Source organism: Notolabrus celidotus, chromosome 20 (assembly GCF_009762535.1).
Source record: "Notolabrus celidotus isolate fNotCel1 chromosome 20, fNotCel1.pri, whole genome shotgun sequence".
NCBI classification, from domain to species: Eukaryota; Metazoa; Chordata; class Actinopteri; order Labriformes; family Labridae; genus Notolabrus; species Notolabrus celidotus.
Window position 1 is genome coordinate 20,487,182 of NC_048291.1, and position 24,330 is coordinate 20,511,511.

A 24,330-nucleotide genomic window follows, 5' to 3' on the forward strand; every position below is an offset into this window, starting at 1 on the left:
TAAATGTTGGCCTTTTTCCAACACACCAAGACTTTGTAAAGGTAAGTACTAAGTATTTCAAGAAGGCTTTGCTCTAAAAACTTGTTGTAGGTACTTTGTGAAATGGTAAGACAACAGTCAAATGTAAGAAAGGATAAGCCTTAGATAGAAAGACACTTTGGGGTTAACTGATCCAGCGTCAGTAGTTTGCAGACTTTGTTCTTGCATATAATGAACAGCAACATATCATGTCGTTCTTTGACTGTTCCAGAAAACAACCCAATAAAACTGACTGAAGACAAGCACTAAGTGCCACAATGTCATGCCTGCTACAACGTGACTTAGCAATTAAGATGTAAGGCTCCCTTTTTTGTGCTGTGTCATGTAACACAATTGCTCAATCTTGTACAAAAGTAGCATCAAGTTCAACTGAGGATTGTGCCGAGTCATTGTTGTGACTCAGCATACCTCAGTCTCAAAGCTATACTTCCTGGTTAACTTAGGATTGTTTTGGTCACTGTGGCAGTGAAAGGGAGGAGTCTGGTGTTGAGAGATATGTCTCACTGGATGTGTGAGTTCATGCTCCACCGGCTAGAACCAGTTTGGAAAATAAAAAGGGAACAAGGAGTAAAACATGGAACCAGTGAACTGACGTGAATGTCTTAACCACAATGTGTCACTCCCTCAATTATGTCCACTTCCATGTTCCAGCTGGGTAACAGTTACAAGATAACCCAGCTGAAATGCACTGAAGAAAGCCCATAAACTGTATGTTTGTGCTTATAGCGCTTTATTGGACAAAAAATTCCTTCCTAACCTAAGTTGCTAGGTTTTAGAATCTAAATGTACAACCTTAGCATGATTTTTCTTTGATTTGATTCTTTGATTCTAGCTAGCCTTTTGGAGCCAAGGAAGAAAGGTTGAAGGTTACTGCTCAGCTCCAATCTGCAAAGATGAAATGCTCAAACCAGAAACCTTGATGTAGTCATTGACTCAGAACTTAATTTCAGCTGCCACATTAAGACAATTACAAAGTCAGCCTACCATCACCTTAAGAATATATCAAGGATTAAAGGACTTATGTCTCAGCAGGATGCAGAAAAACTTGTCCATGCATTTATCTTTAGCAGACTAGACTACTGTAACGGTGTCTTCGCAGGACTCCCTAAAAAGTCCACCAGACAACTGCAGCTCATACAGAATGCTGCTGCTTGAGTCCTAACAAGGACCAAAAAAGCAGACCACATCACTCCAGTTCTTAGATCTCTACACTGGCTTCCTGTCTGTCAGAGAATATACTTTAAAATCCTGCTGATGGTTTATAAATCACTGAATGGTTTAGGCCCAAAATACATTGCTGATCTGCTGCTACTTTATGAACCACCTCGACCTCTGAGGTCCTCAGGTACTGGTCTGCTTTCAGTCCCTAGAGTCAGAACGAAACATTGTGAAGCAGCGTTTAGTCATTATGCACCACATATCTGGAACACACTCCCTGAAAGCTGTAGGTCCGCTCCAACTCTCACCTCTTTTAAATCAAAGACTAAGACTTTTTTTTATTTGCCACTGCCTTCCTATCTAAGCTTATTTTAGGTTGCTTTAAATGCTCATTTTAAATTTACTTTTAATATATTTCTAATTTTGAGCGTATTTCAGCTTGAAACAGAGTGTTTGTGCTAACAAAAATCAAACAGATGAGCTAGTGAACCATAATGATGCAATTCTGTCAAAAAATAACAACTAGTAATAAACTCATTAAGCTGTGTTATTTTATTGATGGCATTTTTGACAGTGAAGACCCATGGTGTCTTTTTCTTCAAACACAAGGACAGATCTGTTACACATCTTTTTCAACATAAACCTGGATATGGAAACAGACTACATTTTTATAGGGAATGTTTGCTGCAAGAGCACTTCAATGGCTAAAAACTATAGTATTACTATACAGTTATAATGACACACAGTACAGAATAATATTTTTGTGTGTTCAGATTAAGTTAACATGATGGATAGACTTTTGCTGAGTTATTGACAGAACTCTAAGGCAGGTGCATTTTCAAGTTGACTGATAAAAGAGATACATTTGTGGGGGAAATAATACCACATCTGTTTTAACTGAGACATTTAAATATAATACCGTGTCCCATACTTCCAAGTATCAAGAGGACTCTAAGTGCTTTTTGATCCAGGGCTCTGCTAACTGCAAAACAACAGAGGTGTAACAACTGTATAAAATGTAGTTGACTGCTAAAGATAGAGGTAGAAAGTCATCCGGTCATGTGTTTGTGATTGCATAAACAGCAGAGTGATAGCAAATATCAGGTGGATGTGGCACTGAGAGGAATATCCTCCACTGACCGTCTTCATTGGAATGAAGAAATCTTCTTTTAAGACTTCCTCCTTGTGGATGTCAACCATTTCAGTACTAGTCCCATTATTCATACAACATTCATACATCAGCAATGCTGCAAGCAGAAAACCCTTAACAAAAGAAGTATTATGTTTCATGAAAAACCTGTCAAATCTCATATCTTTCTATATTAAGTGCTTTTTACTTTTTTTTATTTTTTTACACAACTCAACCAAAATTGAACCATCACCACAATTTTTAATCTGTCAAATCTCATACTGTACCAATTTGCTCACTAGCCCACAACATGCTAATCCCCTCCCTGGTGTCTTACAAGTGGACTCCTAACCAAAACTGGTCGATGTTATCATAATAAAAAACGACGGTGGTATTTACTTTTGTTTGGCAGGATTCCCATCAGGTTTCTAGGAGCATTTTAATCCTTTGTTATGTTTTATTATGTTGAGCTTAAGTTCAAATACAAAGGAAGAAGGACTCCTTTATATTCCTACTTGATTTTAAGATTGGATGCTATGCTCTGAGTAGAACTTTAGGCTGATGAGGCCCTTTGGACACTATCAAAAATGTATGACTGTACTGGGTATTTCAATAATTACACTTCCTCAGCTGTAGCTTTTATGCTAACTTGTTTTTCTTTGCTTTTGTAGAAGTCAAGTAGTGTTTTTTTCTGCTAGCCTTTGTCAAAGTACCTAATACATAAGGTTGCATAGATGGTTGATTTCTGGTGCAAAAATATAATTTTCCACTCTTAACCTAACAACCATGACCACTTGGTGAGTTTTGCCAATAGTTAGCATGTGGAGTTAACAAAATCATGCATTTTTAAAAAGAAGTAACCATGCCTTACAAATGCAAAGTGAACAACTAGCACCTCTACACTGTACAATTTCTTTGCTGAATGAAAGCAGGTACAGGGTGTTATCAGAGTAGAAGCATTGCTTTGTAATCTGCCTATGCAACAGTAAGCTTGAAAGGTGTAGCAGTAATTAGGGAGGGTGGGGTTGTGTTAGTTTTGAGGTAATTCTACCAACATCTTGTTTTTAGTTGATCCTTCCTGTTAAATCTGTATCGTACAGGTCACAGTGTAACTATAAAGGCTGATGATACAGCTGTCTTTGTTGATATTCATTCCTAATTTCGTCTCCCTTTGTGTTCTTATGCTGTAGGAATCCAGACACTTTTCCACTGGACAGCATTTCTCCACATCTCTTCCAGGACTGCAGAGTGACTCCAGTCCTTTCCTCCTTCTTCCCCATTGTTGTTTTGGCAGAACAGGTGCAAGGTTTTCAGGGGGCTGGTGCAGGTGTGCTGAAGGTACTGACAGCCCTGCAGTCGAAAACAAAAGAGCAGGATGGAAGATAATGAGTGGTTGGTCTGGGTAATAAGAGCCCTGCTTGTTTTTATACAACAGGTGCTTCGTTCTTAAATTCAAAGCTCTCAAGAATCTTGCTCTCAGGTTACAAGGGTCATTTGTTTTAAGTCCTCACCTCAGCGCTGCCCCAGTACCAGATGGCTTTGATGACACTGTGATTGGCCAGAGCTGCCGTCAGTTGGTCTCTACTTCCAGTGATGACATTCACCAAACCTGCTGGCAGATCTGAAGCTTGGAGCACCTGAGGAAGAGACAGAGGAAGAGAAGGGGAGAGGGGTTATGGACATGAAAATCCGGTTGGTGACATGTTCGGTGGAGCGCTTTGACTCTGGCGCAGCCCAAGGTTCTATTCTTGGCCCCGTTGTATTTCTAATTTATATTTCAACAATGTAACTTTCAACTTTCGCTTTAATCAATCAAAAAGAAATTGCTTCTAACAGGCAGAAACCTCGAGCTGAACCAGACCCATGTTAGACAGCCATCTGCCTCCATCAACCATCTTTCTTCTCGTCTCAGTATAATTAGCTAGAATTATTGTTTTAGCTGTTGAAGGTGGTTAATGAACCAATAACTTCTTTTTAATCGATGTCCAACATTATCCTGCTGTATTCTTCTGCTTTATTAATCCTGATGTCAACTTCTTTTTCAGCCAATTAACATCTGTTCACATTAGCATCCATCATATCATATGCGCGAGAAGTCGTGAAGTAATGATGCTGTAGGTGAAATTGGCAGAGAAATCTGTTCCGAGTACTGCAGTTTTCAATGAAAGTGTCCATATTTGTTTGTTGCTGGCATGTTAATTGTTTCAGACAAGTCAGGACAGTAATATATTACCATAATCATACATTATCCCAATGATGCAAAGAAGTCAAATGCTTAATTTCCATGTAAAATAAAGCTTCATTCGCACTTGATCACTTTCTATTTTCGCCAGCTTTCCTGTCTAATCAAAGCCATCTTAGCTAACTTGCTCTACATTTCCCTTTACATCTGAAAACTGACCTGAATGAATGCCAAAGCAGGTAGCGTGAACCTCTGACTGGGGACCAAAATAATGGCATTGCCAGTTGCGACAGTTGCCCCAAGAACTGTTACCAAGGACAGGAGGGGATTCTTGTCAGGGAGAACAACCCCAACGACTCCTAGGGCGTCAGCGTAGGAGAGAGCAGAGCCAGACTGAGGCATCGGCTGAGGAAAAAAGAAGATGCAGGGTAAGTTTCAGCAAATTCAAATGATTGTCTGACAAATATCATTTACCATTTATGGTAACAGGAGAAGTTTTTTATTTGATTTAATTTGCAATATATAAAAACAAGCCTTACCAAAGCACCTCCTTGGACTTTGTCACAGTACGCTGCCCAATCATTGAGTCTGCTGATGCTTAGCTCCACCTCTATCTCAACCTCATTGATTGAGAGAGTTGTGGAGGCATTGATTGATGCATATAAGTCCTGCCTCTTTGCTTCCAGGCCTTTAGCCAGAGAGTAGAGCGACTGAGCACGTGCAGATGGACTCTTTTTCATCCATCTAGAAAAGGGAATGGATGTTAAAGGATACTTCATATGTAAAAATGTGACTGCAATGATGGCGCACTGTACCCTTAAGAGTTTGTATCAGCAGGATAAGCTTTGTGCTCTTTATGAACACAATGTTTATTTAATGTTTATGACTCAGATACCCTGTGTTTTTCTTTTATAAGCTCTGACGGTTAAGTTGAACTTTGACTGATAATAAACACACACACCCACATCAGGTTGTGAAATAACTTGCTGTGTTCTGGACTGAGATTGTAAAAGTTAATTGGTGTCTTTTATAAGGGCCAAATTTCAACTGTAGAAGTTTTATCTTTAATTCAAATCTACATCTTTCTTTTAATTCTTCTTTTTTGATGCAATCTGCCCGTTGGTTCAAGATTGTGATTGGTAGGGAACGGCCATTGGAACTGTAGGGTTCAATAAACCTTTGCAAGGACAATTTATGGTCACATGGTTACAAAAAGCCCTGTGATTGCCTCGTGATATGTTCAGGGTGTACCCTGCCTCTCGCTCTTGCCCCCTGCAACCCCTAACTGGATAAGCGGAATAGATAATGGACGGATAGATGGATGTGAACCAAAGCTCAAATCACTACAGTTTCTCAGAAAACTACTATTTAGGTTTCATACCATTACCAAGACACAATGCAGTATTTGTGAGGTAGAACAACCAAAGTCTTGCACAGGTGTAGAGATGTAGTAATGAGATGTAGAAGCATGTAATTATATTCATTGAGGAAAGCTGCTGAGTAAAGCATTGGCTTCAAGAGACTGCTGACCACAGCAGCTTAATGCAATTGTTTTGTACAATCTGTACCAGAACTCAAGAGCAGTGAAAGTGCAGGTGCTCCATACATTTTCTTTTTGAACAAGTAACTGCTTTACAATCTGTATGCATGTGATGCCATGTAGGATTCTCCCAGAATTGAAACAATATAAAGCTGCACAACATATCACAACATATTTTCTTTATTCAGATGTACCTATATATCTTTTCATTGCATCACAACTTATTCAATTATCCCACTTTATGCAGCAAGGCTACTGTCCTTACATCTGCAATTTATTCATTTACTGTATACTCTATATTTGTTAGTTTTTTTAATTACAGACTTGCAATATGCCCACTGAGTGTTTTTAGCTATTAGCACACAAAAAGTACCTCTGTATTTTATTTCCCTGGGCTAAGACAGCTGAAAACAGTGCAAGTGTTTGTTTTTGTGTATGTTTATGTGGCAAAACACTCACCCAGGCTGGACTTTGACAGCGGCCTCCACAGCATTGCGGACGTCTTTTCGGCCTCCATCTGGACAATAGGCCAACACGCTTCCGCTCCCTGGTGACTGAACGGCCACACTACTGCCATTCACTGATTTACATGCCTTACCTCCGACAAATTGCAGGTAACACTTTGGAGCACTGAGGGGAGAGATATTGATGCATGAGACAAAACTATCATTGTTAAACCTGCTTTGTATGATGCTGTTATTCAGATGCATAAAATAAATCAAATATGTGCTTATATTGCCTTGTGCGTTAAAAAAGTAACAAAGTAAGGAGATTCTTTAAACCCACGTTGCAGGATCTGTGTCATCAGGAAGGACAGCTGGGGATGCTGCTGTTCCAAATTTTGAGTAGTCCATAGAGACAGGAGATGAGTGAGGTAGAGGATGAGAGGAAGAAGAGGATGGGTGTAGAAACTGGTACAGACCCTGGCAAACGCAGAGAGTTGGTTAAAACATAGCACAAGACTCATCTGCGTAGTTGTTGGATGTACTATAAGGCTGCTGTGTTTAGCAGTATAGCGGCATGTGTATATGGAAGCCAAGCACAAAAATAGTTGCTAACTTAAGCTTTCATAATAAAATGAAAGCAGGGGCAACTCTTTGAATAATATGTCACTGCTGCCATGTTCAAATACTGACACATCATCCTGTTATTCCCTTTCTACTGACAATTAGAAAGACTCCAGTAACAAGAGCAAGGTATTTTAGCCAACCAGCTAACACATAAATCATGTTTGCTAGCTTACACTACTAGGGAGTTGACAGACAGACATCATGCATCTATCTTTATCTTTAAGTGCATATTTGGGTTACAGAATATTTTATAAAACGATTTTGTCTGTTTCAGGTCTCCTGCCAAAGTGTTGTTAGTTTGACAAACAACTGAACATACCTCCTGTCCTCCATCAGTGCAGGTCCCGCTGTCTTTGTGACCAGATACAGGCAGACAGGGGTCGCACACAGAGTGGGAATTCACCCAAACTGAGCCAACTGACAGACTGAGGAGAGAGGGAGGAGAAAACGTAAGTCAGGAGTAAAAACAAATGATCACAGATGACATTTTCACATTTATGACTCTGCTTTTCTTTTATCGACAAGTCCCAGGGTTTATGAAAGTACAACAGTGAGATACTCGATGGACATTCATAAATTGCAGCATCCTTTGAATGACTGTAAATATAAAGGCTTTATGTAGTGCCTATAAAGACAACCTCAGTTAAGAGTATTAAAAATGAATGAGCGTTTAAGGTGTGTGAATGTGTGTACCTCTTAGCTGTCTCCAGAGCCAGTGTGAGGTCTTCGGTCCAGATAGAAGCTGCCTTCCCATGACGACTGTGATTTCCTGCGTGAGAAAAAACAGTTAGTGTTCAACTGCTTGTGTGAAAATGCCACATCAAAATATGAAGTGTGTGTTTATGTTCACCAACTAACTCAACAAAAGTCATTACATAAGTTAATTATGTTGTACAGCTACATCCACAGAGGCCTCCTTACCCAGAGTCACTGCTTCTGTATTACTTCTAAAAGCCATGAGAGGCAGCAGTGGTCCGTTGGAGGGATTGACCACAAACGGAGAGGCGGGGGCTGCCCCACAGAGCACTGTGGGAGGGTACTGAGCACCTGATGGAGGAGCAGCGCAGGGCTGAATCAACTGGGGGATGAAACAAAGAAAAATAACCCTTTTACTTTGATGAACCTGCAGGTTATGGGTCAACATTTTGCAACTCTTTCTAATCTTTGCACAATTTTTACTTTTTAAGCAAAAAATAGTGAATAGGTTGCAGCTAAACACGCATTAAATAACAGCAGAGTGGCACAATTTTTTTTAAGTCACATCTCAACATAGCTTTCTTTTGGTTTCTGACTAACCGTTGCCCCCTGCTGCTGAGCTTCCAGTACTACAGCCTCCACTTGTTCCCTCTCTTCATCACCGTTCAAACCCACGCACTTCATCCCTGCCATGCGCAGCTTGAGACGGGCCATAACACTGTCCAGCACACTCTCCTGCACACACAACACCCAGTTGACCTGAGAGAGACAGAGACAGAAAGAGAGAGAGAGAGAGGAGAGAGGATTTTTAAAGACATGTGATGGTCTGACAGGACTGCATGACACTCACTCAATCCCTCTATGGAGGATATTAATCTGTGTAAATCACCTCTCTTTTCTTCTTGAAGGCTGTTTCAATCACTCCATCCACAGCACTGTCAATGTCGGCCGACTCAAACACGATGAAGGGACATGTAGCACCGATAAAGGGGGAGAAGGAAACAGGAACACCCATTCCAGCTGTTCCCTTGCACAGCATCACCCCATCCTGAAAGAGAACACAAGCTATTACAGCAACATAAAAAATCTTTGTGAAAAATGTATGAGTGGAGGGTAAGAGTTCTCTTACACACCTGCTTGTTGCCGCTGTAGGTGATGCGACTGATGCTGGGGCTTTGGGCCACTTTGGCGCCAAGGGATACGTCACATCCTGTTAAAACATTCAGAGCTCCAGCTGGGAGTCCTGCTCCCATTAACAGCTGAGCGAGCAGCAGCACTGGAGGAGCAGTGTTCTGACCAGGGACGACGATGACAGAGTTTCCTGGAGGAAGACAGGGTTTAATTACAACCCAAAATACCTCAGACAACACTTTTGAATACAATTAATGGACAAAATAATTCATTTGATCACAGTTAGATACCCCAAATTATTAAATTAAATCAAATTTCAATCCCTTTTTTTAATTTACACCTTTAGATATGCTTATTTTGAGACCATCTATATGTTTGCATATATATTTTATTTTTGTTTGTTTTTTTGTATTCTTTTCCTTTGTCATTAATTAAATTTAATAATTGACATCCTAACTCCCTTGTTCTGTTTAAGGGTAGCAGGGAATCTGACCTGATGTGCAACCAGTCAGATCTTCAGTGCCTGCTTCACAGAGCCAGTCTGTCACCGTTACATTTATGTTATATCTTGCCCTGTTAGTCTCTAGTTCTTCCATAATTTGTCAAACAAAATCAAAGCTCTTCAAGGAACTTTGTGTTTGTGTAAATTTAGGTGCATCCTGCAGACAAAGCTGTGTAAATACTTATTCACTTAATAGTCAAATGTATCACTAAATTTCTTTTTTCTTGTAGAAAATGTTACAAAAAAATCTCTGTTGTCAAACTATGCTGTCGTACACTTCATCTAAACCTCCAGTAGAAGAGGTATCAGAATTAATTTCAGTCTTTTTCCAAACTAGTTAAAAACTCCTCATAGGAGCTTTAAAAAAGAAAAAATTTCAGCCACTGTAATTGAGCTTTTGCTGTTGCCCCTTGTTTCCATTTCAGAGGAATATCTTTGCCCTTTTATGCATTAGTTGCACAGAACACTGGAACTGATGACACAACCATGGGCACTGGAAAGCTAAGATCACTATTTGCACTTTTGGGATGTTTAAACATTCTAATAACTAATTTAAAAGTGAGTAACCAGCTGCATCCATGCTGATAAGTTAAGATTCATGAGCCTTAATTTGCATTCTAATTAACAGAGAACTTTTTTGTGTTGCTCCATGACTGTTATCAAGGTTTTGTTTGACCGTCATATGTCAATCAAACCGTCAGCCGCCGTGCCAACACAGTCCTGAGAACTTTTCTTGAAATAAATATGTATGAGGTGAGACAATTTGTTAGTATCTCTGAGTATCCAAATTCTGATGGTATCAAAGTGGTCCCAAAGTGGAGTTAAGAAATGATTGGACACAAGTCATATATGGCGAGAATCTGCAATCATCCCTATGTCAGATTTTGATCATATATTAGGATATCTGATATAGGGATGCAGATCATAACTTAAAATTTCCTGCCACAACATTTTCTTTTAACATTTGTATGTGTTAAGATTTTTGTTGAAGCTTTTTTTTTTTTTTTCAAAGTTATATTTTTGGGCATTTTTGCCCTTATGGATAGGACAGCTGAAGAGAGACAGGACATGTGGGGAGTAGAGAGTGGGGGAGGACATGCAGCAAATGGTCGAGGCTCGAATCGAACCTGCGACCTCTGCGACAAGGACTATAGCCTCTGTATGTGGGGGGCTTAGACCGCTAGGCCACCAGCACCACTTTGTTGAAGCTTAATGACACATTGAATTGTATTATTCTATATGAATTTCTCTATATTTCATGTCACGTTCCCAGAGGCTTTAAACATGTATCTAATTGATACAGTGTTTGTAAGCATTTGTGTGTGAGTGCAAGTTACCCATGGCCAGTGCTGGAATGACTTTGAACATCAGGGAATAAAGAGAGCAGTCATCAGAGACAACTACTGCCACCACACCTGAGAAATAAGAACAATACATCAATTCAAACAACATGTTTATTGAATAATAATTTTAAAACACTGCTTTTTCTTTGATTATCGAATCATTATCTCACCGAGTGGAGTCCATCTGGGAATGAGGGTGTCTCTGAGCTGAGCCCAGCTGCTGTAGTACTGCAGCAGTCTGACAAGGGTGGCAGTCGAGCAGGAGGTGCCGCACGCCTCACACAGCTCTGACACACACTGACCGTGCTGCCCTAGAACGCTCACCATCCTGTGAACAGAGCACAGGAAAGACAGATATGTAGCTTACATTAGGACTGCTGCTAGGGACCTGCAAACCCTGAAATGTGTAAAAGTGAATCAGTCGTACTTGAGCAACACTTTGGCTCTCTCGTAACAGGTCAGTCCACTCCAAGCCTCATAGCCGCTGACAGAGGAGGAGGCACACTGGGAGACATCATCGTCCACAGTGCACACTGTGCTGCACACATTCTCACCTGTAGAGGAGGAGAGGAATAACAAGCATGCATCACTTTTATTGTAAGATGATGAAGCTGAAAAAAATGAAGTATAATCTGTGTTTTGTTATCCACACACTTTAAATTCAAGCTGCTCTTACCTTTAGAATCAGTCAGAGCACGACTTTGTCTGCCTGCTGGACGGATGAACTTGCCATCGATGAACAGACCCAGAGAACGGGAATGGTGACCCAGCCAAGCCTACGGAAGACAGAAGTAACAGTCAATACAGAGGAAGTCTGACAGTTAGCAGATATTAAAAACAGCTCTATGTACATCTAAAATTTGCTCAAATGTAATTTAAAGAAGCTCAGGTAAGCATGTTTGTTTAGACTTCCCTATTGGAGGGTCTTAAAGACCAGCTGACAAGACCAGATTTCCATTTTTTCCATGACATTAAATCTAGAACCACAATGACTTTATTTATAATATTTAATACATATTGTACATATTATAATTATATTTTACGTGACAGTTCCAAACATCCTAGCAAAATAATAAATTAGGTTAAAAAAAATAGTTCAATCATAATTTTATAACAATTTCAAATATGCATCAACAACACAACTATCAACGTCACAGTTTAAAGTTGCAAGGTAGAAAGTTATACAACTTTTGGCCAGTGACCTTTTGAGGAACACAAACATATTGACGGTTGAAAAATGTTAGCTTATTTTAATTACTTAATACATCAGAAAATAATAATAAGATTTGTTTTCATTAATTGTGTATATTTTATATTTCATAATCCACCCTTATTTTTTTCATAGGCTGTTTGGGATACTGTCACAAGTTGCCTTGGTTTAATAATGAAAAAAAAAAACTTTTAAATAATAAAAACAATAATAATAACAATAACAATAATAATAATAAATGGTATTATTATTATAACTGTTGTTGTTTTTATTATTATTATTATTTTTTTTTTAATTATTATTATTAGTATTATTATTCACTATAAATATATATTTTTTATCTATATATTTTGATTTGCTGGGTTATTGCCAAATAACTTATCCTACATGAATTTTTGTCCACTACACAACAGGAATGATTCTTCACAATTTACAATACAGATGCACATCATGCTTCCAGTTTCATTATGCTTTGTAACAAGCTTGTTATCACTAACATTAAAATATTATACTCCTTACCAAAAGGTTTCACAGACACCGACACTGTACCTGACAGAAACCCAAATATATACTCACTTTTAGTTGGCCAGGGAGACACCACCTCTGCAGGCAAAGACTGATAAAAAGGGTAATGTGCCTGGTGAACTGTTAACTATTCACAGAAAGAAGACCAAAGTACAAAGCTGGTCTTCTTTCCAAATCAGACACTTAATCTACAAAGCAAACTAAATCTGCCCTTATTTTGCTTTGTAGTATACTACTGCAGTTTCCTTAATTGAGTCCTGAGCCACAGCAATAACACAATGCTGAAGTTAAATATAGAGCAATCTTATAGATATTATAATCAAAACCAAATCCCAAATTTGATACATGTTTCCATCAGGGATTAAAACAGTAACGCTCTGAATTGGCAACACTTGAAATCAATCAATGATCACAAACAGGTAAGATTTCACTACAGTGGAAGCATATGTCAAAGCATCTGATTCCAGTCTTGATATTTCATAACTCAGTTAACTGTAACGTTACAGTGTAAGTCACATGCCTGCCTTGTGGACTACAGTTAACTATCAGTAAATGAACTTCACATGGGTCAGATTATTCAACAGGAAGACGCTCAGCCTAGTGAGTGGAAACAAAGACAAAACTACAATTTGCCATCGAGCAGCCCACGTTAATGTCACCCATTGCAGTTGTATCTGTGCCATCGCTAAGAATTCTTACGATTACTTCACCTGTGCAGTGGCAGTGCTGGAAGCTGCTGCTGGTCCATACTCCATGCTTTGAAAAATATCGTGCACAGTCTTATTGGTGCTACCAGCCATAATAGTAACAAGTCAGAGAGGAACAGTTTCCACAGTTCTGTGTGCCCTCTCTGTGTAGCTTTCGGTGTAAAAAAAAAACTTTACAAGACGCTTGTACCTGCAAGAGAGAAAAGACAAAGCTCAAACAGGAAGGCGAGTGAGGTCCTTTTGCACGTCAAACGCAACGTGCTACTAATGAATCTGCAGAGTTTCTACGTGAGATATATCGTTCACATTTACTTCCGGTGTTGTTTCTGAAAGCTTCCTTATCTTGTTTTATTTTATAAAATAAAACATACATTTTTAAAGGTATTTGAAAGAAGCTGTCAGGAATTTCAAATATTTACCACTAATTGTAACACTATGGTGTGTTTGGCAATTTGGTCCGCTTACGCCTGGTGAAATGTAACGAACGTATTATTACTGTTAATTCTACAGCAACTGACCCATATAAAGTCTGCATTCTGCAAAATAAACTGTGCTTTTAATTCCCCTTCCTTGACATGTCAGTTTCGAGAGCAATGAAACCTTTTTATGCAGTCTATGAAGCGCGACTTTAAACATTTAGTGCTTAGTGTAGTGGACAAAGTCAAATATCTGGGGCACATTATCAGAAATGACTTATGTGATGATGATGATCTGCAGCGACAGCGCTGTAAACTTTATGCACGGGCTAATATGCTGGCACTTAAATTTCCAATGTGCACAGATAATGTTAAAACAGAGCTTTTTAGAGCTTACTGCACTCCTCTTTATACTGCCCATTTGTGGTGCATTTACAGTAGAGCTAAAATGAAAAAGCTTCAGGTAGCATAATGATGCATGTAGAATTTTCCTTAAACCAAGATGGACCAGTGCAAGTTTTATGTCTGTATCAAACAATGACCTTAAAATGTCTTGCTGTACTGAGAAATTTGATGTATAAATGTACGTGTCGCTTAGCTGATTCAGAAAATGAAATTTTATGGGAGCTCACTCAGCCCACATTAGTGACACAAGGTATTTTTCTTGCTTTTGGAATCATGGGAACAAATGCTTTTTTATGCTTTAATCAAAATGAATGTGTAAACTGTTGTCATGTGATCTTTTTATTACTTGCTGGATATTTATTTAACTTATTTTTGGTCTTTCATATTACTCTTGTGCTGATATGGACCTACGGGTCTGAAATAAAGTATCTATCTATCTATCTATCTATCTATCTATCTATCTATCTATCTATCTATCTATCTATCTATCTATCTATCTATCTATCTATCTATCTATCTATCTATCTATCTAAATTTGACAGCTTTATATTCCACACGGAATTATTTTGTCGACGGACCAACAGAAGACTGACGAGTTTGCGCCGTAGTAACAGGGAAGTGTAAAGATATCGATGCGCCTTTTTTCAGCTGACTTGGCTCAAGAGCTGATGGTTCTTGTTCTTCTAGTTAACAAAATTTAAGAATAATTCATCCCGGAGTACGAAGCAGAGGTACCCCAGCTGCGACGCGTAGAACCTTTGAAAATGCCTCGTAGAAAGGTAAGGCGGGTGTTTGCCGCAGACTCAGCCGTTTGAGCATACTGCATATCGGACACACAACATAACGTCATAGCTAATGTTGGCCAGCGAAGTGGTGCAAATCAAATAATTTAGATTAACAATTGACTTTTACTGCATCATTCTAAGATTGCATTTGTAGGTGATAGATGTGTGATGTATATAATTGTTGATAAAGGTTACTGTAGACTCATACAACTGATATGTGTTCTGTGTTTTGCTAAAAGCTATGCTAGCTGTTATTATTGCTGAGTTGCAATACAGCGTTTTCTTCCGTTAACTTTCGCACTTTGGATTGCGAAAGTGAAAAGAGATTAAATGATGGAGCTATTGATTTTTTTTGGGGATGGTTTTAACCAGTTTGCGCAGTGCGCGAAGTGCTGCCCCCAGTCGATATCGTTAACGGCAGCTCTAACTGATGAAAGAGAACAGGCTGTTCTTTGAGTGAGAGGACGGAACAGCGTTGCACCAAAACAACGCTGTGATTGGACAGCATCGAGGCGAGGGTTGCGTTCATTGGTCAGACCATTGCCAACCCCGCCTACTCCCTGTTGTGATTGGTCGTACGTGCATGTGTGGCTCAGCCCCTTGTTGTGAAGTTTTTTTATAGGAAATGTGCGCTTGAGGTTCATGCTGAAATGTAGGATTGTGTTCCACTTGTTTGTTGCTCTCTAAATGTTTATGATATCCATTTGTATCTTTTTACATTTCCAGTAGCTCAACAGTTATGTAATAGACATGATAATAATACAAACAAACAGAGAGGATATACAGAGAAACCTAGAAACAGAACAATACAATACAAAAATATGACAGGAGTGAACAACTTAAAAGCAACTTAAGAGCAAGTACAGTGATGTTGAGTTATGGAGTTATGGGATGTAATACGTTTTTGAAAGTGGCGAGTGGAATGAGAGAGGTCCGCTTTAGGGATTGTTGCCGGTGATTCCAGTCGTTTGCAGCGGAAAAATATTGAAGTTTGACTGACTGCCCTTATTGTAATTACTTGGATGATTTTGAATCTTTTTGTAACTTCCATGTATTGTATTTATGATACACCTCTACTTTTTTTTTTTGTAGATTAAAATGTATTTCTCTTTCCTGCTGTAACAGTTTATCTAACACTGAGCGTCATAATCGTATAAATAACATCCGTTCCGTGCAATGCAACATATAAACTAAAGCCAGAAAAGGTGAAATATGTATTTGTCTTAACTCTGATTGTGACCAGCATTGTAAGTAGTGAATAAAATGCAATTAAAGGGTATAGCAACAGTTGCATTTATTCATTTTCTCCTGCCTGCTGGAAGTATAATCAGAGAGGCCATGTAATATCTCATTTAATTAGGCTATCTGAGGGTATGGCATTGGCCCCAATATATGTTGAATGCAAATGCTTGGAACCCCCTTACCCCACCCCCACCCTGCCGGGTTTTGGTTTCTGGTGGTGTAGGATGAGCCCTTATACGCCTCAGCATCACCCCATTCATCCAAACGGCAGGGAGCCTCGCAGTCTCCAATTTCGGGAAAATTGAGAGCAAAATCAGACTTTAGAGCATTTCATTATTTCATTTCTGTAGTGAGCTGATTGGCGCACTTGACTTTTGTTTTTCTTAACATTTTGTCCTCAACTGGCGAAAAACTGGATATCCACGCGGAAGATGCACTCAGGATTTGAGTCTATTTTTGGCTCGTTTAATTAATGACTTCGGATTGATCTGTTTTGTACTCGTGGTGATACTGTTAAGAGTTATTTCAGTATTTAATGACAGGTCTACGGTGACAAGAGGGGGTACTGTATCGAAGGAAATGTGGAGAGGGTGACGCTCCTCCCCCCCCCAATATGGGATCTTTGTTGAATTATCCGCTGGTAAAACTAACAAACAGACAATCACACAAATCTCTACTGTCATGTTATTTATTTTATGGCTTCGGTCTGCTTTGGTGGCTGTCCAGAGTTGTATCATTCAGAGTGTGGTAACGCTCAGTGTTGATGTTTTGTTTCTCAGAGAACCGCTGGCAGCAGCTCGGATGGGACGGAGGACTCGGATTTTTCCGCCGACCTCGAGCATGCAGAAGCTTCCGAGAGCGTGCACAGGCGTAGCAGCACGCGTCTCACTCGTGCGTCACTGCGCCTCAGCCGAAGCTCACAAGGTAAGGGTTTAATATTTTAAAATAAAACATTCATAACATTCACAAACTGTAACATAAATTAATAATATCTTACTTAGACAAAGACGTCATGAATTTAAGAGGAATTGTGTGATAACAAACAAAACGAGCGACTCTTGTAGTTTTGGTTAGAATAAACGAACGACTACATTAGATGGCTTAGCATCATAAGCCGGCATGCTAATTATTATTATTATTATTTACTGAAGTATCGAAAAGTCTCACAAAGGTAAAGGCACAATAAAAGATAATTGAATTGATGGAAAACAACTATGCTGTATATTTTTTAATATATTGTAATAATTCGATTTTGAATAAAGTTTGTGATTTATCACAGCTACAATTTGCAAAGTGAAACAAATGTTTTTTTATCCACATTTTAAATATATTACTGTTTAGAGGAAAGGCTTTAAGGTCATTACAATCATTTATTCCAAAATTAGAGGAGACTCTTTGGTCCAAATTTGCTGTGGAGTTCAGACAGTAGCATCCTCTTTATTTGTTTTCATTAATGGAATGATTCAACCTTTTTATTATTAAAATGATTCATTGTCTTTTCTTTTTTTTTCTTTTTACCTATGTTGAACTTTATTTAAGCCATTGACATTTTAAAATATCATCATTCCTAACCTTTTGACATACAGTATGATTTCATTTATGTGTCAATTAAATGAGGAATGATGCTTTCATTCAAGAACAAGAGAGGCTTCCAGCCCCCCACACTTCATCAGTGGCTGTTGTGTATTGGCAGCCTTAAAGCATGAATGGGTTCAGGCAGCCTGACCTCCCCCCACAACAGACGCATAAACTCTATCCACCCTCTGTGTGACCTCTTTCTGTTGTGGCTGCCAGGGGGGATTTACAGCAGTAAAAGGAAGGGTCAGCACTGTTTTCTCATCTTCTTGTTTGCAAGAGAAGTTTTCATTTTAGTCCTTAAACAAGTTTAGAAATAGCACAGAAGCTAGTTTTAGGGAAGCAAAGGGAGCAAAATCAGAGGTTCAGTCTTATTTTTCCGTGGCAGACAAGTTTTTTTTTCCTTCAAAACCATTGAGGCTGGTCACAGCGAGAAAACTTTTTTTACTCTCTTCTTTAACCATTTTTGCTAAAAGTAACACAGAACTGCTTAGGAAACTTGTTCGTGAGGCACAAACAAAAGTCTGTTCAGAATGTTGTAAATCATATTTTTATGCCATCAATAGTCTCAAAAGATACCATGTCAACAGTAAGACAGTTGCTTTAGTTTGTGATTATTTTATGATAAAATGCTAATAAATAAAAAGTATTCAGTTTACTTTGAAATAGTAAGGATCAGCAGAAATTGTGTCACATTGTGGATGCTGGAACTTGAAGATGTTTGACATTGCATCAAAAATCACTTATACAAATTAATTATTAGCAAAAAATCTATGCGTTGATTGACAAATCAGCGTATTAATCTGTCTTTTCAGCTCAACACAGGCAGTATTGAGGTCACATTGTTAGCATTAACTTGGGAAAAATACTCTTAACTTATTTTAGATCTAATAATTTAAAGCATTAAAACATATAAATGCAGTCACCATTCAAATGTAAAGTGAATGTCATGTGTCCAAAAAGTAAGACTGGCAGTGTTTTCGGTCTAAATGATATTTACAGTTTCTATTTTATTATTGTGTCATGCATATAATCATATGCCCAGCCCGCATGGGCTTACAAGAATGAATTCATCCAGTCCAGGGTCAGAGCGCACAGCACATTTATTCATCGTAAGGAAACTGAGGAAGAAATTTATAACAGAATAAAATGAAAATATAAATAAAAGTGCACACTACTTTAAAAGACTATCTTGCCGTCTTTTCCAGGCTTTTAAGACAAAATTAGCAAGTTTAAACATGTCAGAATTAAATAACCATTCCAGTTTTTGCACATCTGTCCAACACAATATATCAGTCTTTTTACAGGCAATTTCTTGAAACATTAGCTGCATATTTAAATCATTGGTTTATGGTATGTTCAACCAGAGTGAATACCAGGAAGTAATATCTTCTGTTTTTTTTCCAGATAACTGCAGCTCAATACGGAGCAGTTCTCCCGCAGCAGTGTGTCCTGAAGAAAGTTTGGACTCGGCAGCAGCAGCAGCAGCAGCAGTTGCAGCGTCTGTCTTCTCCTCTGGGCGCAGAATCACACGCAGCCAGCAGGGGGGGATAAACACCACAGCCAAAAAATACCCACTGCGTCAGAGCAGGTCATCTGGCTCGGATATTGAAGCAAATGGTAAGACCCAAAGTATTTCTTTATGTGTTATGAATTCGATGTACAGTCATGGCCAAAAGTTTTGAGAATGACACAAATATTACATTTTCACAAAGTCTGCTGCTTCAGGGTTTTTAGGTGTTTTTGTAAGATGTTTCTATGGTATAATGGAATACAATTAGAAGCATTTCATAAGTATCAAAAGCTTTTATTGAGAATTACACAGAATTCATGCAATAAGTCAATATTTGCAGTGTTGACTCTTCTTTTTCAAGACCTCTGCAATTCTCCCTGGTATGCTGTCAATCAACTTCTGGACCAAATCCTGACTGATGGCAGTCCATTCTTGCATAATCAATGCTTGGAGTTTGTCAGAATTTGTGGGTTTTTGATTGTCCACCCACCTCTTGAGGATTGACCACAAGTTCTCAATGGGAGAACAAGATCTGGGGAGTTTCCTGGCCAAGGGCCCAAAATCTTATTGTTTTGTTCCCCGAGCCATTTTTTTAAGACTTTTGCTTTATGGCAAGGGGCTCCATCATGCTGGAAAAGGCATTCTTCATCACCAAACTGCCCTTGGATGGTTGGGAGAAGTTGCTCTCGGAGGACGTTCTGGTACCATTCTTTATTCATGGCTGTGTTTTTAGGCAAGATTGTGAGAGAGCCCACTCCCTTGACCGAAAAGCAACCCCACACATGAATGGTCTCAGGATGCTTCACTGTTGGCAAGAGACAGGACTGATGGTAGCGCTCACCTCGTCTTCTCCAAACAAGCCTTCCTCCAGATGCTCCAAACAATCGGAAAGGGGATTCATCAGAGAAAATGACTTTACCCCAGTCCTCAGCAGTCCAGTCCCTGTACCTTCTGCAGAATATCAGTCTGTCCCTGATGTTTTTACTGGAGAGAAGTGGCTTCTTTGCTGCCCTCCTTGACACCAGGCCTTCCTCCAAAAGTCTTCGCCTCACTGTGCGTGCAGATGCACTCACACCTGCCTGCTGCCATTCCTGAGCAAGCTCTGCACTGGTGGTGGCCCGATCCCCTAACTGTAACACCTTCAGGAGACGGTCCTGGCGCTTGCTGGACTTTCTTGGGCGCCCTGGAGCCTGTTTGGCAACAATTGAACCTCTCTCCTTGAAGTTCTTGATAATTCGATAGACGGTTGACTGAGGTGCAATCTTACTCGCTGCTATAAACTTCCCTGTTAGGCCCTTTTTGTGCAATGCAATGATGGCTGCACGTGTTTCCTTGCAGGTAACCATGGCTAACAGATGAGGAACAATGGTGTCATGCACCATCTTCCTTTTAAAGTGTCCAGTCACTCAATCATGACAGATTGATCGCCAGCCTTGTCCTCATCAACACCCACACCTGTGTTAATGTGTGTGACACCCGTGTGTCATTGAAATTATGTTAGCTGGTCCTTTTGTGGCAGGGCTGAAATGCAGTGGAAATGTGTTTTTGGTGATGAAGTTCATTTTCAAGGCAAAGAGGGACTTTGCCATTAATTGCAGTTGAGCTGATCACGCCTCATAACATTCTGGAGTATATGCAAATTGCCATTATAAAAACTGAAACAGCAGACTTTGTGAAAATTAATAGTTGTGTCATTATCAAAACTTTTGGCCATGACTGTATATAGTACATTGAGATTGTTTTCAAAATCTTCTATTAAAAGTGGATGCTCTTTGTGTTTTTATGCACATCCACTTGATTGTATAAGGAGACATCTAAAAGCGGAAGCATGATGAAAAGGGGTGGAGGGAGTCAGGGAAAAGTGAAGAGAAAATAAAGCTCCAAAAAGGGATAAGAAGAGAGAGAAAAAGGGCTGACATGAAGATGAGATACAGAGAAGGGGGAGGGATAAAAGGGCGCTATCTGTGTGTGTCATTCATTCATTGATATGCTGCTCAGCTGATGTCAAGAGTCCTGCCTGTGATCACAGTGTGTTCCTGATTATAAACACCACAAACACCTCCCTCAGTGCATCTTCTGGACAGTTGGACCAATTGGTTATACAATATTAACAATGATTATCCCTTATTTCATGAAACAATTTCAAGAGTATGTCTTTGTTATCAAACACCTCCAACAACAGCAACTGCAGATGCAAGGTAATGCTAACACGGCACTTTCATAATACAACTCCCCGATCCATTTTAAATGCAATACTCACTACTACGCAATACAACAGCGCACTAGTGATTGTTTTTGTATCATGTTAGGGTTACACACCTATTTTGATTGATTGCACAACAAGGAAATAGAAAGATTAATTATAAATAGCTCAAAGGAAAGCAAATTTTAACACATGGACACACCACTTACTAACAAAGTGGCTACAATCAGTAATCAAACAATCTGAATTTTGTTTTAAAAAGGTGTAAATACAGCCAACAATGTTATTTTAGATGTAAATTGAAAACATATATTCAAAAATCAGTCATTCTGAAATGTAGCTTCAAGTTGATCTTGTTTCTACGCTGTTACCTGAAGAAGACTTGTTAATGTTTCTCACTCCAGAAGCAGAAATTAAGATTTGAGTAAAGTCCAAATATAAATAAATTTCTTTAATATCAGTAAAAGCTTGTTTTGCTTTAGTCTTTTAGATGTTTGATTTAGTTCAGTGACCAGGTTTTGAAAGAATGAAATATACTACCGTTCAAAAATTAAGATTTCAGGAAGTAAACGGTTTCAAAGGTCCTAAAATGGACCCCTGTGGGACACCTGAAGGCGACATACTGTAAGCGTTAATGCTTCTGCAACAGTGCATTGTGGTCAGCCCTTTGAAATGCATTTGAAGGGTTAAAAATAATTTAGCTTTTTTTCCTAATTATCGCTCTCCCTATATGGTTCTTCCAAAATAAAATATGTCTATGCTACACATAGCTTGTAACTGTCATGTGTATGTGCTCATTATTTAGGATAGTCTACAAGTAAAAATGTAATATTTTAAAAATGCTTGAAGAAAAACTGAACAGTTTTAGGGCCAGTCAGGAACTCAGTAGCATAGCTTGTTTCCCTCTTCCTTTATTTACATGTGTAATTTCAGTGGCAGACTAGGAGTGATTTTTTTCTTATGGCATTGGTGTCAGTTACCTTGCATTTTACATTGCCCAGTGTCACTGTATATGTAAGATAGAAATGTCCTTACCAGCCGCTCAAACACAGATCATGTACTGCAGTAAAATCCCTCTTCACAATTAGATTTCTCTGCTGACAGCTGTTGCTTGAGGGTTTTAGCCACATCTGTTGCAGCTTTCAAACATATGGTTTTAGAGAGAGATGTTAAAATACTAATAATACTTTTGTAAGAGACAAATGTATTAAGTTTTCACTTTGAACTAAGGGACAGGTTTTTTTTCTAAATAAGAATATTATCTTTTTTTTTGTATTAACAGTTTTATTATTATTTTCATGGTTTTGTAACATTCGAACATTTAGTTAGAATAGTGTATGCACTACAATATATAAAAAGACAGGACAACATTTAAAATTAAATAAATAAATAAGTAAAATCAAATATTAAAGTGAAGAAAGTAAAGACAAATTAAATAAAACAACAAAAATAAGTACATAAAATATAGGAGAAGAGAAAAGGAAAAAATAAACAATTAAAATAAATGACAAAAAGACAAAAAAATCCAACAAAGAATACAATAAAATAGAACACAAATAAATAGAATAAATAAACAAATAAAAAGAGATTAAAATATAAAATTAAATTAAATACAACAAAAATAAGTACATACAATAAAGGAGAAGAGAAAAGAAAAAGCAAACACATAAAATAAATAACAAAAAGAGAATAATAAATATAACAAAGAATACAATAAAATAAAACAAAAATCAATAAACAAATAATAAGAGAAGAAAATAATTTAAATATATAAAAAAACAAAAACATTTGATATATTTGAATGCCAGTGGGACTGCTGTAGCTGTACTTCTTTTATTGAACTCACAGTTTTTTTTAAACCTCTTCCATCAACCACATTCTGCTCCTCTGACCTTTGCTTTATGCAGTGATTGTAGGTTCATACCCAGCACTCTTGCATTTACTTCCTCTGCTTCCTTTCATCCTGATCGGTAGACCTGAAGCAGAGAGCCGACCGTGATGAGACCCCTCCTCGCACCCCAACCGGTAATGCACAATCTTCAGAATCAGACATCGAGGTCTCGAGTCCCAGCAATGACCATGTGTCTTCTAGCAACGATCATTTAGTTTCACAAGAGGAGGACGAGAGATTGGCCAAAGAGCTGTCACTCAAAGAAGCAGCCGCCCATGATCTTTCGCACCGCCCCAAACGACGGCGTTTCCACGAGAGCTACAATTTTAACATGAAGTGTCCAACGCCTGGTTGTAACTCATTGGGTGAGTCATGTCATTTGTGATGTCATCAGATATCCTGCTCCTTTTGCACCTGAGCTGCCTTTGTTCATGTTTTTGATTATTTTTCTTCTCAGGTCATCTAACAGGGAGGCACGAGAGACATTTCTCTATATCAGGATGTCCTCTCTACCACAACCTCTCTGCTGATGAATGCAAGGTACAAATGCACACTCACGAACAGATAAATACAGTTATAAGAGCAGGGGTTCCAGAGAAATATCTGATAAAAAGTTCAGGTTATATTGTGTTTTTATTCAACATTTATGTTATCAGTTTTATCCCCACTGAAACCTCTTTTTGTGAGGGAGTCCTAGCCAGGAAAGCAGCATTAAAAAAATCCTATACAGGAGAAACCAATAGACTATAAGAAGCTGGATTTACAGCAAACAATGAATCAGCAGTATTAAACAAGACATGTCTGTTTAGTGGTCAAATAATCCATAATCCTCTTTTTTGCAATAGCCAAAGCTAATAAAAGAATCTAAGGAAGTCTATGGTGCTGCTCGGAGCAAGGAGGGGGAACCAAACATAGTGAAGCACTCCAACAAAAAACTGAGCAAGTGCAAGGACTAACAGACATGTAACAGAGTTTTAGGAACCAGTCAACAGTACTAATTAGACCTGGGGTTCCCAAACTTTTTAGCCTGCGACTCCCAAAATGTAGGCGCCAAAGACTTGCGACCCC

General features: G+C 38.6%; 2 protein-coding genes across 4 annotated transcripts in view; one reads left to right on the forward strand and one right to left on the reverse strand.

Moving 5' to 3' along the window:
* Positions 1–1,726: 1,726 nt before the first annotated feature.
* aldh16a1 (aldehyde dehydrogenase 16 family, member A1) lies at positions 1,727–13,598 on the reverse strand. Its single transcript, XM_034711641.1, has 17 exons — positions 13,236–13,598; positions 11,467–11,566; positions 11,218–11,344; positions 10,961–11,118; positions 10,785–10,862; positions 8,948–9,135; positions 8,704–8,862; positions 8,415–8,573; positions 8,040–8,196; positions 7,812–7,887; positions 7,438–7,543; positions 6,835–6,971; positions 6,508–6,678; positions 5,048–5,252; positions 4,728–4,913; positions 3,838–3,963; positions 1,727–3,676 (listed from the first exon to the last, which is right to left on the reverse strand). The coding sequence occupies exons 1-17, from the start codon at positions 13,323–13,325 to the stop codon at positions 3,506–3,508; spliced, it is 2,394 nt and encodes a 797-aa protein (XP_034567532.1). The 5' UTR covers positions 13,326–13,598; the 3' UTR covers positions 1,727–3,505.
* A 1,024-nt stretch (positions 13,599–14,622) lies between these two features.
* The window catches only part of LOC117832641 (histone acetyltransferase KAT7-like), a 28,002-nt gene continuing 18,294 nt past the window's right edge, over positions 14,623–24,330 (forward strand). The window contains exons 1-5 of one of the 3 annotated variants that reach the window (XM_034711860.1): positions 14,623–14,832; positions 16,860–17,004; positions 19,063–19,275; positions 23,346–23,627; positions 23,720–23,802. In XM_034711860.1, coding sequence (XP_034567751.1) covers positions 14,818–14,832; positions 16,860–17,004; positions 19,063–19,275; positions 23,346–23,627; positions 23,720–23,802 — 738 coding nt within the window. In that variant the 5' untranslated portion in view covers positions 14,623–14,817. The remainder of the gene's footprint in view (positions 14,833–16,859; positions 17,005–19,062; positions 19,276–23,345; positions 23,628–23,719; positions 23,803–24,330) is intronic. The other 2 variants (XM_034711861.1, XM_034711863.1) reach the window with 2 other exon arrangements.